Source organism: Eschscholzia californica, unplaced genomic scaffold, assembly GCF_041429995.1.
Source record: "Eschscholzia californica isolate CP2 unplaced genomic scaffold, dmEscCali1.0.p SCAF_1, whole genome shotgun sequence".
In the NCBI taxonomy this organism is placed as follows: Eukaryota; Viridiplantae; Streptophyta; class Magnoliopsida; order Ranunculales; family Papaveraceae; genus Eschscholzia; species Eschscholzia californica.
In genome coordinates this window covers 76,633,891-76,650,029 of record NW_028238198.1, presented here as the reverse complement: position 1 = coordinate 76,650,029, position 16,139 = coordinate 76,633,891, and the positions used below count along the sequence as shown (strand labels likewise).

Here is a 16,139-nt window from a genome sequence, read left to right as displayed (position 1 = left end):
GTAAATACGTTTGACTAAAATATCCATATCTTAAAGTCGTAAACACAAGTAAATTTACGTTTTTATTGGTTCCCTTTGACAAATTTTGGTCACATGGGTACGTACCAAATAGTCACAAATAAATAAGAACTAACATGGTGCAGAGCTTTATGGATTGAATTACCATATATATTGTCTGTAACTTGACCAACCAATTACTTTTATATCTTGACCATTATTATTTTGACCAAAGTCTCTTCCCCCCATCTCTCACTATAAATTCATAAACAAGTACACCCATCAAGAAGCACAAGTGTGAGCAACCAAAGAAGTAGAAAGAGAAACAACTAAAGAGATAATCTAGAGAGAGAGAGTAGATAGAAAAATGGGTAGCTTAGACTTGAAAACTAATGGCTTCTTCTTCAATCCAAATGAAACAAGAGGGAAGATCATCACTTGCAAGGGTAAGTGTCTAGTGATTCTTTTTTTATTTTCTCTCTCTAAAATCCCCCCCCCCCCCCCCTCTCTCTCTCTCTAGAATCTAACTACTTTTTATGTGTACTTTGAAGCTGCTGTTGTATGGGGACCCAAACAACCATTTGTAATAGAAGAAATTGAAGTTGATCCTCCTCAAAAAATGGAGGTTCGAATTAAAATTCTTTACACTTCAATTTGCCATACAGATCTAAGTGCTTGGAAAGGAGAGGTAAGTAATTACGAAATTAGTTAAACACCCCCTTTATTCAACTTAATTACTTAAAACTCCCATTTCTTTTCTTTCTTACCCTTTAATACTATTTTTTGTTTCTACTAGAATGAGAATCAACGAGTATACCCAAGAATACTAGGTCATGAAGCGGTCGGGTTAGTCACTTGCTCCTTGTTATTAAAATATGTTTTTTTCAAGTCTAATACGAAGATAGATCTGTATTGACTTGAATCACGTTTCTGGATGCATATTTATTTTATTTTATTCACTTCTTTTCGGTTTTGTGTCTGACTTTTGTTGACTCATTGAATCGTTATCCCGAGTTACAGAATTGTTGAGAGTGTTGGAGAAGGAGTTATTGATATGAAAGAAGGTGATAAAGTGGTTCCAATCTTTAATGGAGAATGTGAAGAATGTAAATATTGTAAATCAGACAAAACGAATTTGTGTGAGAAATTTCGAGTCAACCCGTTCAAAAGTGTTATGGTAAATGATGGTAAAACAAGATTTTCAACTCGGAATGGGCAACCGATTTATCATTTCCTTAATACTTCTACTTTTAGTGAGTTCACTGTCATTGACTCGGCATGTGTTGTCAAGATCGATCCAAAAGCTCCTCTTAAGATGATGACTTTGTTAAGTTGTGGCATCTCTACAGGTAAACTCTTGTAACACCCTCTTGTTAGCTCGTGTTGTACCGGCTATCCTACGTGACTAATACGACAAAGGGCAAATTTGTCTTTTTCACCGCTTTTGAAAAGATATGAAATTGTTCTTTGTCCTATTCAAAACGGTACGGAAAATTATACACAATGATGTACTGGTACCATCATTTGTTGTCATATTAAGATTGGATAATCTTGGTAGGACTGTACAATATCCACAGATCCATCGTAGACACGTATATTCTGTAGCTTTTTAACTTCTACATCTGGCGTTGCATGTCATCATTATTTAGTACAAACAATAAATACAATACGCTATCTACATATTAGTCGTAACACAGTATTATCTGAAGTATGCAGATGCCTTCTTTTCAAAGTGGGGTTTATCTTTTGTGGTTAAGTTTCACAACTTTTATGTGGTGGTGAACCTTTGATGATTCATACCTTTAACTACTTGATTTTCATCTTTATTGTGAAAGGGTAGTACAGAAATTTAATACATTTTTAATTGACTAATAGATAGACAGAAGATATGATAAAAGAAAAAGATTGAGCATGATATAAAATTAAGAGGTCAAATATTGACCAATTGACTTAATTTTGAAGGTGTGGGAGCAGCATGGAACACAGGAAACGTTAAATCCGGATCCACAGTAGCTGTGTTTGGATTAGGTTCCGTTGGACTTGCAGTAAGTCAGTCTAATCCAATTTAAATTTCAACCATTCTATTGCAATATTGAACATTGGATTCATTCCTCCAATTATTTTAGAGGGAGCACACTAATTGGGTTTTGAGCCCTATCTTGTGGTCAATTTCTTTTTTGGTCCTGTGTTTTTCATTTACACTTTTTTTAAGACGGGATGGCAGCCGCTATATCTGTCACGATTTTCATAAATTCTTGTTTGCTTTTCCTCCTCTCTAACCTCCTCTCTTCGTTTTCTGCAAATCTGGGAGAAGATGTCCCAGATCAACATCAATTTGTGGTTGCTAAGCTTCATTAGCAGCAAGGAATTGTTGTTGCTGAACTTTATTGGGGTAGCAAAAATAAACTGAACTGTTAAAATTAACCGATGATTTTAAATAAAAAATCATAGACCAAAAATTAATCGATCACAATTCATGGGCTAAAACAATAGACAACCCTATTGTCTTGGAAGGTTGGTGGAGCATCTTAATATCTATGTCATGCAACAATGTATAAATGATATCACCAATATTCATAAATGGTTAATCTTATAGCATAAATGTCATTTAAGACCAAGGGTTGTAATAAAGTAAAAAAAAAAAACAAATACCATCAAAATAGTTGTAGCTAACCCAATCACACTATCTTATGGGTGGTCTGAATTTGTTTACATTTTCATGTGATTTTTTTTCGTTCAAATTATCTCCAGAGTAGTCTAAATAAGGTCATATTATTTGGTCGAGTATTTAAGAGACTCCCATATCCTTTTCACTAGTTAATACTCACCAATCAAAAGTGAAATACACTCTCATATGCCACAACCTTAAAGACTTTTAATTAGTTACATGAAGCGAAAGGCCTTGTTTTCAAAATTAGCTTTATTCTTTATGAACTTAGATGTAAAAATGGTTTTCTTTTTGTTATTTAGGTTGCAGAAGGAGCAAGAGCAAGGGGAGCTTCCCGAATTATAGGAGTCGATATCAACCCATCTAAATTCAAAAAAGGTTCTTCTTAATTGATTTAAATTAAGCATCTTTAATTAATTGTTATTTTTTATGAAAATCTCTAATTAATTAAATCATATCTTCTTTACTCCTTAAATATTTTGTTATTTTGATTCCTCTTCCTCCTATATCAATCTGCTTTAATTTATATAGGTCAAGCAATGGGGATAACAGATTTTATCAACCCTAAGGATATTGACAAACCTGTGCACGAGGTAAACGAATCACTTTCCTCAATAAACCCTTAAATTTATATACAAATTACTAAAGATTTGGACCCATTAAATTCTGATATAACCCTTAAATCATTATCTGTCCCTATGTAGTCATCGTCAAATGTGAAATTCCAAGACTTCGTTAAATTTATAGTCCATGTTTTTATCATAATACTGTAATCAACAATATCTACGTTATTTAGCGTGTAAATGTAGCGTCTAAGTATCACTAAGTAAGTTGTTGTTTTTTCGTATACACATGTATTGAATTCTCAGTCAAGTAGTTTTTCGTACACACATGTATTGAATTCTTAGTCAAGTGTTTCTCTTTCCGTCCTTCAAGATTACGTGATTAGCTTTTGTGACTTCTTCTTCTAACTAATTAAAATATACGTTCTTAAAAGTTTTGCCTGTCAATTTAGATTGAGAAAGAATATTCTACTTCTCTTTATTTCAACAAAAAAAAAACTTCTCTTTTTCCTTTGATGTCTTTCTTTTGTTTGTCCCTTTTGCATAATAACTAGATCAAATAAAATATATACGTATACCTCTATATAACAAATGACATAGTTTTTAATATCATGTCATAGCTTTCGTTTATAAGTCTAAGCCCTCCAAAATTTTTTTAAATCACTGACCTTTCTTTTCAAAGGTTATTTATAAGATAAATGATTTAAGAATCAAAATAATTACCTACTTCCTAACTCTCACACTATTGCTCTTTCTCTTCCCTTTCTTTTTTCCCTCTTTAAATTCACACGGTTATCTCTCTCTTTACTCTCATCTCTTTAATTTTTAAACAACTCAACAAAATGTTCACTATTATTACAATTATCATTTTAATATATTTTTACAACTTGAAGATCTCTAAATGACCAGAATATATGAATAATCGAAGGAGATGAGATGGTTGATAAACCTAGTTGGTTTATCAAGAGAGAACGAGAAGAAGAACAAGAGAGATCGAGAGACAGAGAGGTATGAGAGAGAGGAGGGAAACCAATTTAAATTGGATTCTATATTGCATATATAAGTGGTTACATCTTGATATATATATAGGTACAAAAGAGATAAAATACAATCTAAGTGAATCTAAGTTGTTATTGACCGAGTCCATGTGGGTTGTGTGTGTGTGTTTCGGCCGGGTGTGATGACACCCGAGTGGGTCGAGTATAAACCTTAATACTCCCCCTCAAGTTGGAGTAGAGATAGTAGAAATGCCCAACTTGCTTATTATCTGTTGAAACGCATCCGCACCTAGAGGCTTCGTAAGAATGTCAGCTAGCTGTGCCGTCGTAGGAGTGTATTGAGTTGTAATGAGCTTGGTCTTGATCTTCTCACGAACGAGATGGTAGAACGAGAGACTTCTATTCTAAGGAAATACTTGAGTGTACCGAGATCTTTTAGAGAGAAGGTTGTGTCAAGAAAATTCTTTAGTTTTGAAATTGCGAGATCATTTGTTCTAGTAATGATGATGTCATCAACATATAATAAAACATAAAGGGAGATAAAATCTTTGGAATAGGTGAACAGTGAATAATCAGCGAGAGATTGAGTAAAACCTCGCTGTAGTAAAGTAGATGAGAACTTAGAGAACCATTGGCGGGATGCTTGTTTAAGTCCGTACAATGATTTATTTAATTTACAAACGCGAGACTCCCCCTTACTGGAGAATCCAGGAGGTAGTTTCATAAAAACTTCTTCATCAAGATCGCCTTGGAGAAAGGCATTGTTGACATCTAATTGATGAAGAGACCATCCCTTAACGGCAGCAATAGAAAGGAGGGCTTGAACCGTGACTAATTTGGCAACGGGAGCAAAAGTGTCCGTATAGTCTAAACCTTCAATTTGGGTATACCCTTTGGCAACTAAGCGAGCCTTGTATCGTTCTATAGAACCATCGGAACGGTGTTTGATTTTGTAGACCCATTTGCAACCAATGGGTCGTTTGCCTTGTGGAAGTTCAACAAGATTCCATGTTTTGTTAGATTCTAAAGCCTTAATTTCTTTAGCCATGGCTTCTCGCCATTGAGGTGATGTCATAGCTTGAGAATAAGACCGAGGCTCTGTGTGAGATAGAACGGAAGCAATAAAATTACGAAGATTGTTAGATAAAGAATTATAAGAAATATAATTCGTTAGAGGATAAGGAATGGAACAAGTCGAGTCAATTGTCGGTAAGGCATTACATATGTAATCATTAAGGTAAGCCGGTCGACGTTTGGAACGTTGAGGACGAGAAATGTCCAAAGAGGAGGGACTGTCGGCTGGAGTGTCAGTAGACATCTCGATAGAGTCGGGGTTGCTGATAGGAGGAATGTCACTAATGGGCTCAGACGTGCCCAACTCCGCTTGAGATTCGGTGTGAGAAGAAGAGGTGCCTGTAGGCGAAATTGGAACCATTGGACTATTAGGGGTGCCTACAGATGGTTTAGCGTTATTGGCAGAGGTGTCTTCAGCCGATGTGGAAGGATTCGGGTGTTCCTGAATGTGTATAGGGGCACCCTCATTCGATTGCTCCTGCCGAAGTATAGAGGCACCCTCGGTCAGAACAGGAGGTTGTGTTGATGAGAGTAGCCGGGTGCTAGATGGAAAAGATCCATTATCTTGAATGTTAATAAAAGGAAGACTTAGGGACGATTTCGGCAGGGAAGTAGAAAGAGTAGACATGGGAAAACGATCTTCACGAAAAATGACATCACGAGATATAATGATTTTCTTAGTTGATAGACAAAAAATTTTATATCCCTTTTGACCATGGGGATAACCAATAAAAATATCGGGTATCGACCTCGGTTTCAATTTATTTTTGGGAGAATGGTTACGAGCGTAACATAAACATCCGAAGACTCGGAGATGAGTAAGAGATGGTGGTGTTCCTAATAGTTTTTCGTGTGGTGAAGCACCACGAAGAAGTGGAGTAGGTAATTTATTAATAATATAAACCGCGGTCAAAACACATTCACCCCAAAATTCGAGTGGAAGATGTGCTTGGAGGCGAAGTGATCTAGCAACTTCCAAAATGTGACGATGCTTTCTCTCGGCCACACCATTTTGTTGTGGTGTGTACGGGCAAGATCTTTGGTGTATGATTCCATTAGAGTCAAACATTTCTTGAATATCTTTGTTTAAAAACTCCGTTCCATTATCGGAACGGAAGGTTTTGAGAGACGTCCCGAATTGGGTATTTATATATTTTATAAAATTAAAGAGATATTTCTTTGTATCCGATTTAGAAATGAGTAGAAAAACCCACGTACAACGGGAAAAATCATCAACTAGAGTAAGAAAAAATCGACTACCAGACAAGGAGGAAATTGTAAAGGGCCCCCATAAGTCGGCATGTAACAATTCAAAAGGCCTTGTAGTGATAGAAGAACTAATCGGAAAAGGTAATCTAGTTTGTTTCGACAAAGGACATATATCGCACGAAGATTTATTAATCAAATTCAAAGGAATACATGAAATGTTCTTTGCTAGATACTTGAAACGGGAAATACTTGGATGACCTAATCTAAAATGCCATAAACTTGAAACGGAATTACAACTAGAAATTGCGGAAAGAAAAATTCTAGGCTCCGTGCGAAAATAGTAAAGGCCATCTTTAGGATCACCACGTCCAATCGTCTTTCTCGTCACTGGGTCCTGAAAGACACAGGAAAAAGAATTGAAAGTTATATCGCAAGAAAGCGATTTAGAAGTTTGAGAAACCGAAATTAAGTGGAACTTAAATGACGGAATATGAAGTATGTCATGAAGATAAAAATTGTTAGAAAAACAAACCGTACCAATATTGTATACTTTAATTCGTGAATCATCCGGTAAACGGACATAAAAGTCGGGTGGTGCCCGATAATAAGTAGAGAAAAGAGAGAGATCGGAACAAATGTTCCTTGAAGCACCGAAGTCAATAATCCAGGGAATAGATAGGTTACCTGTGAGTGTCATCGAGTTGTCTTTTCCATTTGTAGGGACCGAAGTGGTGGCTATAGTGGGAGTGCCTTCAGAAGAACGCTGCAGGGTCAGCATATTACAAAGATTGGTGTACTGTTCGGTTGACATGGATGTCGCTAGAGGCACCCCATTCGAATGGTGATCGGTCTGGACAGCAGCAGTGATGGCGCTCGATCGTGAGCGAGGTGGGTAACTATGGAGCTTGTAGCATGTGGAGACCAAGTGTCCATGCATTCGGCAGTGGTCACAAAATGGCCTCGGCCTCTTGGTTCTTTGTTTATCGGGTTGATCGGGACGATCTTTCCGAGTAAAGAAGCCATGATTATTATTTGGAACCATAAGAATAGCACCTTTGTTGTTCATAGATGAATCATTTGAGAGGTTTTGTTGAACCTCTTCTTGCTTTACCAAGCTATGAATGCGAAGTAATGATGGGAAGGGTTCCATAAGTAAGATTTGACTACGAATCGATGAAAATCGATCGTGAAGACCTTGGAGGAACTCCATTGATCGGTCTTGATTATAACGTTCAAAAAGATACTTACCGTGGCCACAAATGCATGGTTCAATAGAAATCAGAGAGTTGAGCTCATCTTGAATGGACTTAAGACGAGTAAAATACGCGGAAACATCGGAACCATCCTGTTTTAAGCAAGCGATTGCACGTTTGAGTTGGAAAATCTTCGGTGCATTTGTTTGATGAAACCTTTCATGCAAGTTACTCCAAATTTCAGCAGCATTCTCATCATATAAGATGGATTGACGTATATCCGGATTAACCGAATTAAGGAGCCAACTAGTGACCAAGTCATTGCAACGATTCCAAGAGTGTAACTCACTCGGATTAGTTGGTCGAGGTAGCGAACCATCAACAAAAGCGAACTTGTCTTTGGCTCGAAGAGCCATCTTCATGGCTCGAGACCATGAAGGATAGTTATCACCCGACAACAATGGAGTGATCAAAATGGTCGTCGGAGAATCGGAGTGATGAACATCAAACAATGGTGAAGGTGAAGATGTGGGTGGAACTTCAATGCCCGAGTTGTGTGAAGAAGTCATTGCTTCAAAAAAATTGTTGCTCTAATACCATATGAATAATCGAAGGAGATGAGATGGTAGATAAACCTAGTTGGTTTATCAAGAGAGAACGAGAAGAAGAACAAGAGAGATCGAGAGATAGAGAGGTATGAGAGAGAGGAGGGAAACCAATTTAAATTGGATTCTATATTGCATATATAAGTGGTTACATCTTGATATATATATATATATATAGGTACAAAAGAGATAAAATACAATCTAAGTGAATCTAAGTTGTTATTGACCGAGTCCATGTGGGTTGTGTGTGTGTGTTTCGGCCGGGTGTGATGAAACCCGAGTGGGTCGAGTATAAACCTTAATATCATTTTAATATATTTTTACAACTTGAAGATCTCTAAATGACCAGAATATATGTTCATAACTCTAAATGACCAGAATATATGTTCATAACTCGACCTAACGTGTTTATAGAAATGTTTGTGCCCTATAATTGTTGTTTTACTACATATTTTTTTCACAAATTTAAACTCACATTCACAAAACATTATACTTTAATTTATGATTATATATATATATATATATATATATATATATATATATATATACATACACATATGTATTTATATTTAGATTTATAAAACAAAAACATCAGTTTCATTAATTTGTTTTTGGGTTGAAGTCACAAGCATGTGGGGGGGTTTGTGCAGGAAATAAGGGAGATGACAGGAGGTGGAGGAGTTGACTTCAGTTTCGAGTGTGCAGGCAATCTTGACGTCTTACGTGAAGCTTTTCTATCCACCCATGACGTAAGAATTTATTCACTTATCTTTTCCCTCATTTTATTTTATTTTATTTATTTTACTTTCATCCAAATAAAAATAGATAGACCTATTTATATCTAAATAAAACTCTTGATATGTTAAAGAGAGAGGGTCTTTATGGACAAAAAAAAAATGGGCCAAGAGTCTGAAGAAATTGAATATGACATGACCACTTTTGCCATTCTACCAAAAAAAAAACATAAATACAGAGTTGCCTATTCAAACAGGCAGACCCTCTACTCTTCTTATATCTTTCTTTTACCCATAAAAAGGGATATCCTGCTACCTCAGATGGGCATTTTCAGGAATTGTTGAGGTTTGCTTACGCATCCTTATGTTTTTCTATATTCATTGTATTTTATTCACGTCTTATTATTTTGAGGATATGAATTCGTGTCTCAAATCTCTAACTTAGAAAGTTGTTTTTTTTTTTTTTTTTGATTTTTTTTTTTTTTTTTTGTTAAGGAGTTTTTTTTTTTTTTGATGAAAGAAAAAAACTTAGAAAGTTAAAAACCAACTTAGTATATTTTATTTTGTATTGAACAGGGTTGGGGATTAACCGTGGTATTAGGAATCCATCCGACACCAAATATGATGCCTTTACATCCTATGGAATTATTTGATGGGCGAAAAATCGTGGGATCTGTTTTCGGAGATTTCAAAGGAAAGACTCGGTTGCCTCAATTCGCCGATGAATGCATTCGTGGGGTTAGTAAACTTACAGTACACAGTAAACTTTATATTGAGATGTTCTAAGGACTAATTTTTCAGACGTCTATTTATAGTCTAATACAGTAAATGTTGTTCTTTTTCAGGTAGTAAATTTGGATGGATTTATAACTCATGAACTTCCTTTCTCTAAAATCAATGAAGCATTTAATCTTCTAATGGAGGGTGAATCTCTGAGATGCCTTCTCCAACTTTAAGTCTTAATCTAGAGCCTATATATGTTCAAGTACCACTTCATGGCATCACTATAATCTATAAGAGTTCATAATGTAAAGTAGGTAACTAAGATTTTAGGGTTTTGAGTGAGAAATAATGAAGCAGAATGGTCAGTGAGTTCTAAATTAGTAGGTATTTCTTTCAAGCTACTTGCTAGCGACGTCGTGAATCAGCCTGTTTCCATCTCACCGTGGAACGGGATAAAACTCAAATATGCGAACCCATGGAAATGAGTGACAATCTATTCAGAATTCAGACCTACCTGAGGTCCTGAACCAGACAGTATATAAGCGAAATTATAAATAAGGAGAGAGTTTCAAGATTCAAACTTTCAAACTAAGAGTTAGAACCATCCATATACCATTAAATTTCTGAGATGCTACACTAAAGAAGTTGATATAAAATGTTCAGCGATATATAATTGAACTCTTTCAAAGCCTCGAAGTTTCATCCAAACTCTCTGCGTTCTAGCAGAGTATAAACTTAAGCTAATAAGTTAAAACAAAGATCCGAAGTAGAACAAACTAAAACGGAAATTACCCAGAGACCAGTAAGCGTCTTTAAATATCTGTATATATGTGATGTGTGCTAGATACATAAAGCAGTAGTTTCATCTGGGAGAAGACCTGCAACCATCATTCATTTCAGGGGCGTCCGTTATGGTGGGTGAGGAACGGTTTGTCAAACTGGCTTCTTCAACTGCCTCACCCTGGAAACACATGTTAGACATGGAAATATTACTAAAATATCAAAGGAAAACCAACCACGAATACGGGACCCTCGAATTTTGGATTCTCAACTTTTCTTGCATAGGATATTTTATCAACACCTCATTTATCTGACACTTCATTTACACCTCGCAATTTAGGTCATACTTAGAAGTGACCTATCCAAGGTACTGGTGATCTCCTAACCATGTTCATCACCCATCTCACCATTTTTATCATCCTTAACATGAACAAAAATAATAATCGTTCAAGAGCAATAACTCAGTCGAATTCTGGTTGAAAATTAAGAAAGAGAACGGGTAGTTCTTAAGATCCGAAGAATTTGTCTCAATACCCAACTTCCTTTTGGTATTTGGTTAAAAGGGCATATCAATATTTGTTGTAGGCTTGCCCTCCCTATGCAAACTTGTGCTGATTATGCGAACGGTACAAACCTTCATAGGGAGTGAAGCCTCAAAAGTTTTGAAGAGATTTACAGGGTTAGGAGATCGTGCTCACACAAAATCCGCCATTGGTATCAATAAGTGAGGATAAAAGGGTTGTAGGAATAAAGGGGCTGTCAAGAAGCACCTTCCTTGCAAAAGATCTATAGAAAAAAAAAAAACAATAGTTCAATTTGAATACCTGCTACCATGATTCAATGAATTGGTGAGCGAGGAACGCGGGGCCGAACTGGGGTCTTTGAAGGGCTTACCCTGTAATTAGTAATATATTGTATGGTTAACACAACTTAAGAAATTTACAAACATTGAATGTGATAGCTCAACCTAGTAATCTTTAGCCTCAAAAACCACAGTAAGATAGCTTTCAAGACAAACCTAATAGCCGAGGATCCCAGCACTACACCGCTACAATTAAGAGCAGCTATTGCACTGTCAGCCTATAAAAGAAAAAAGAACCATGAGATATCCATTTGAGTGCCAAAATAGTAAGTACAAACCTAACTAAAACCTATTAAGGACTACCATAGATGGTATATACCAGACGACCACATCAGTTTTGGCAAAGGATTAGTTACAACGTTGGCTAGCAGCAATATATTTCAGGCGTTGGCAACAGAACACTATTTAACCTCAAAAACTTATTGTTCCACCTAACAATCTTATGTACGATTAAAAAAGAGCAATATGTTTATTACTCCACCCCCAACTATTTCACATATTTCCCATGATCTACAGTTCTTGGAACCATCAAGGATCAAGCACCTTATTTCTCAGACCTAAAGCAATGTTTCAACTTCAGAACCCCATCCCTCGACCTTCTTCATATGTACTTCTGATTAGTAAAGTCCATATTTTCCATTTCGAAGTCCGAGTTGTGATATGTCAGAAACACCTTAATGAACTTGAAAATCACCAGTAAATATGAAAAGATGAAACAAGTACAAACTTCAAAAGAAATATTTAGCACTCACCATTACGAATTCGACAAAAGCAATACGAGTAGAATGATGATAGTCCCCGAGCAGTCTCAGGCGGTAAACCTACACCACACAGGATGTACCCTGTCAGCTCTCTGCTGAAACTATATGACAAGAAAAAAGCAAAAATTTGTGCTATTATGAACAAAAAGTGCAAACCTCTCCGCAGATTGACTCAAAGAAGAGTTTCACATCCGCTTGAGTAATCTACACGAGGACAAGTAAAGAAGTAGTTACACACCCTGAACTAAATTCAAACAGTAGTAGACTGTAGATAAACTCCAGAACTACCTTTTTATCTATATTTGTGCAATAGATAGTCCTCGCGCACATTTCTCGTTCATCTTCAGACTGAAAACCACAAAACAGTTTCATCTACTTGTACAGTTGTTATGCATTATATAGTAGTTATTCCTAAACATCTGACATTAGAGTTTGAAGGAAAGTATAAATCAGCACTATGCAGGGCCGTGGCTGACAAGTTAGAGGCCCAGTGCCAAATTTTAGTCTGGGCCATTTCGAACGAGCTAACAATTTTTTTTACGCGAAGTAATAATAAAAAATTGAAGTAATTTAACAGTGAAAAAATAGTTTATGGTCGGAGAGTACAATTTTAACGTATGATGTTGCTATACAATTGACCCTAATTTTTCAAAATAACATTTAACAAATTTCTATAAGCTTTTTATTTCCCCAAAGTATTATTGAAATTTAGAAAAGTAAACTTCTAGGTTAAAAGACTCAACATTTAGGATTTCGACGTTTGTTTACCCACCCGATCACACATTTAAATTTAAGATTTGAAGTGACAAATTTGATAGACATAACGATTAGATAGAGGGATTTGGGAGAGATACGGAAATTGGTGATTTGAAGAGGTGGAAGAGAAACGGAAGGGGATTTGTAAGAGAAAATGGAAGGGGATTTACAATAAAAGATATGGAGAGATAACGAAATCATACCTCTTTAAGTATGTTAAGCGATAAAAGAAAAAGAAAGATAGAAATTTATGAGAGATCACGAGAGTAAAATTGTAGAGATGGAGATTTGTGAGGGAAAGAGAGATAGGAAGGAGTGAGAACGAAGATACGACATTTGCGACTAAGAATGTATACTAGATTTGGAACCCTTATTGCCTTGTTTGATACGTAAATACTGTACCAAATGAGTTACACACTATCAAAGTTAGGCTATTACCCAAACATGGTAGATAAAAGTATTAAAGTAGAAGAAAAAAAGAATAAATAATCAATACTAGCACTCGAACCCGTGACCTTCAAAAGACATCCAAAGACCCAACCAGATAAGTCACCACTTCTCTAATGTCAACGTTTCAGCTTAAAACTTAATATCTAACATATATAGTAATAACAAAAGACTTTGAAAAAAAAGTAGGCCCTTGCGGTGGGGGGTGGCTGTGCGGGCGTCCAGCCCGCACCCCCACCACACGGGCCTGGCACTATGGAATAATGAAGTAAGAAAAAACAGTCACAAGGACCTCACCCTGGGTAAAAATGTTGGGTTAACTGGTGCGATAGCAGTTTTTGAAGGCAAAACCCTTACTGGGTAGTAACCAAGCATAGTCCCCGCCAGACTCAAAGCAGCCCTTGCACCATCTAAATTAGCATACAATGGAGCAAACAGTTTTAAATATAACACTACAGGAAATTCATCGAAACATAAAACTTCGATGGAAAAATAGGCCTCGAGCTTATAAGAAATTACCCTCATCAGTAAACTCAATAAAAGCAAAACGGAGAACAGAGTTAGGATCCCCACAAATACGGCAGTCAACAACCTTCAAACAAAAACAACAATAGACAATTAAACATAAAGGTTCTTACCAAACTGAAATAACTTTCAGATAACCTTACAAAAACAAATATTACCTGGCCACAGTTGATGAAAAGAGCAGCAAGCTGTTCTTCAGTAATCTTGATTCCACACAACGAAATGAGTTAGCTCATTTTGAATATAAGAATCAAAACATAAATAACAAGAAATAAAAAAAACAAGTTTGAGATCAAGTGAAATTCTGTTTACCTGATGATCAATGTCAGATACATACACAGTCCTCCTAATTACCTCTTCTTGTTGTGCCATACTTGTTCGGCTGTTCATTCTTCGCTTTCCCTGGCTAAAATTGATCTTCTGAGCATAGAAAGTGAAAGTAAAACTCATGTATTAGAAACAAACATACCCAATGATATCTTAAGAACAGGAAAAAAAATTCAACAAGTCTGAGATTTTAACGTACCCTTCTGTTAGTATTTCCGTTGACATTACCGTTGCCAGAAGTGTTTTGGATCATAAAACCATTAGGGTAAAAACCAGCACCAGGTGATCCATTGTTAGACAAAGAAGGTGGGACAAATTCTTCAGCCATGGGATTCAACTTAGAGAGAAGTTCTTCCAAATCCCTCATTTCCCTTTTGAAACCCTCGCCCACTTCTTCATTCCTCTGAAAATCTACAGTTTTTGGGTTTTGATGCTGATTGAGTGAAACCCCAAACCCATTTTTCATAGTTCCTTGATCAATACTGTGATGAACAGGCTGAATCAGAGGCATAGGGTGAGCAGATGGTGTTCCTCTCTGTTGCTGTTGCTGCTGAAATTGCTGGATTTTCAGTTGAAAAGCTTGATCATGAGAGAGTAAACTAGGATCAACCATACGAAACCCTAAATTGTTACGTTTTCCTTGATCAAGATCGTTAGAAACATGCGAGTCAGGAGTAGCAGTTTCAAAATTCCGACTTGATGAACCACCACTAGTCACATTAGCCGCCCCCAAATCAGTAGAAGCATTTTCAACAACAGCCATGGTGAAATGAAATCTCTCTTTCTCTCTCTAAAAATGAAGGGTTTTTCTTTCTTTCTCTCTCTCTAGAAATCTCTCCTCACTGTAAAATTGATACTAGTATTAATTTTTCTGGCGTGTCAAATTTCATTTATGATCAAGAGAGGAAAATAAATCAGCCCTAAAAACAAAAAAAACAGAACAAAAAAAGAAAAAGTAGAAGAAAAGAAAACGACTTAAATTAGAATTAACATCGCCTAAAATCAAAATCGTACCTTTGCTTTATTATCTAAATCTTCTTCATTAAATCAATCAAGTTCCTCGAGATCGCTTCACAAAATCCCAAAATTGAACGAAACTTCTCTTCAAATCCTAGAGAGAGAGAGAAAGTGAACTTCTCTCTTTTATTGAACTGTTTTGTAGAGATTGAGATTGTTCAGAATGAGATAGTTTAGAGAGAGAGAGAGAGAGAAAGTGAAGTAGTTCTTCTTCGGATCGTCCGTTTTTTCTTTCGTAAAGCCCTTTTGGACTTTTTCTCTTTCTCTCTCTATACTCCTGTAAGTGAAACGAAAATAGTTGCGAAATGGTATTGTCATTCTTGTACTATTAAAATTGGAATATTAGTTTTCCTTTTCTTTTTCCTTAATTTTTCGATTTCGAATCATATATTGATTATATCAAAAATAAAATTTATATATCGACGTTTATCAAACGTGTTGGTATCTCTAAATTTGTACCGAAGTATGAGATAGACCAACTAATCAAGAGATTTACGCGCGAAAATGTTTGGATGTCGATTTATAATTTTGGACAGATCATTTATACCGCGAATAAATATACACCTCTACAACGGTAAACCGCTATTTGAACACGATAAAAGTTTTTGATCATTACTAATTGTAAATGTGAAGTGGTTTCCTGCTTTCATGTGTTATCACATTACTCGCGTTAGATCTAGTCATAGTGTTGAAATTTTTCCCAGACACCCATTTTGTTCATGCAATGAAATTTTATATAACACGTACTGTATTTACTTGCGTTACACCAACTCACGTTGATAATATACGCATTTATTTGAACAGTTAGTTTCTAACCCTAGGCTTTGCAATGAAACGACACACATTGCAAAGCAACTTAAATGAGTTTTATAAAATTTATTTTTCGATAATATGCAACTT

The 16,139-nt window shown here is 35.9% G+C and overlaps 3 protein-coding genes across 5 annotated transcripts; 1 reads left to right on the top strand and 2 right to left on the bottom strand.

Moving 5' to 3' along the window:
• The first annotated feature begins 131 nt into the window (after positions 1–131).
• On the top strand, positions 132–10,142 carry LOC147569305 (GroES-like zinc-binding dehydrogenase family protein). The gene is made up of 10 exons (XM_086655790.1): positions 132–443; positions 549–685; positions 794–843; positions 1,018–1,346; positions 1,960–2,042; positions 2,968–3,043; positions 3,197–3,258; positions 8,958–9,056; positions 9,618–9,779; positions 9,887–10,142. Exons 1-10 carry the CDS (start codon positions 365–367, stop codon positions 9,995–9,997), a joined length of 1,188 nt encoding a protein of 395 aa, XP_086511916.1. The 5' UTR covers positions 132–364; the 3' UTR covers positions 9,998–10,142.
• LOC147569306 (uncharacterized) lies at positions 6,660–8,586 on the bottom strand. The gene is made up of 2 exons (XM_086655791.1): positions 7,194–8,586; positions 6,660–6,903 (listed from the first exon to the last, which is right to left on the bottom strand). Exons 1-2 carry the CDS (start codon positions 8,269–8,271, stop codon positions 6,869–6,871), a joined length of 1,113 nt encoding a protein of 370 aa, XP_086511917.1. The 5' UTR covers positions 8,272–8,586; the 3' UTR covers positions 6,660–6,868.
• A 188-nt stretch (positions 10,143–10,330) lies between the features above and the next one.
• Positions 10,331–15,555, bottom strand: LOC147569304 (polyadenylate-binding protein-interacting protein 11-like). 3 transcript variants are annotated; one of them, XM_086655789.1, is made up of 12 exons: positions 15,237–15,555; positions 14,422–14,781; positions 14,208–14,315; positions 14,054–14,098; positions 13,890–13,962; positions 13,668–13,780; positions 12,456–12,515; positions 12,324–12,371; positions 12,159–12,227; positions 11,563–11,624; positions 11,369–11,439; positions 10,331–10,725 (listed from the first exon to the last, which is right to left on the bottom strand). In XM_086655789.1, the coding sequence occupies exons 2-11, from the start codon at positions 14,731–14,733 to the stop codon at positions 11,382–11,384; spliced, it is 948 nt and encodes a 315-aa protein (XP_086511915.1). In that variant the 5' UTR covers positions 14,734–14,781; positions 15,237–15,555; the 3' UTR covers positions 10,331–10,725; positions 11,369–11,381. The 3 variants fall into 3 exon arrangements, with proteins under 3 accessions (XP_086511915.1, XP_086511913.1, XP_086511914.1); XM_086655787.1 differs by having other exon boundaries at positions 14,422–15,064; positions 15,237–15,541; XM_086655788.1 differs by lacking the exon at positions 15,237–15,555 and having other exon boundaries at positions 14,422–15,220.
• Between the last annotated feature and the right edge of the window lie 584 nt (positions 15,556–16,139).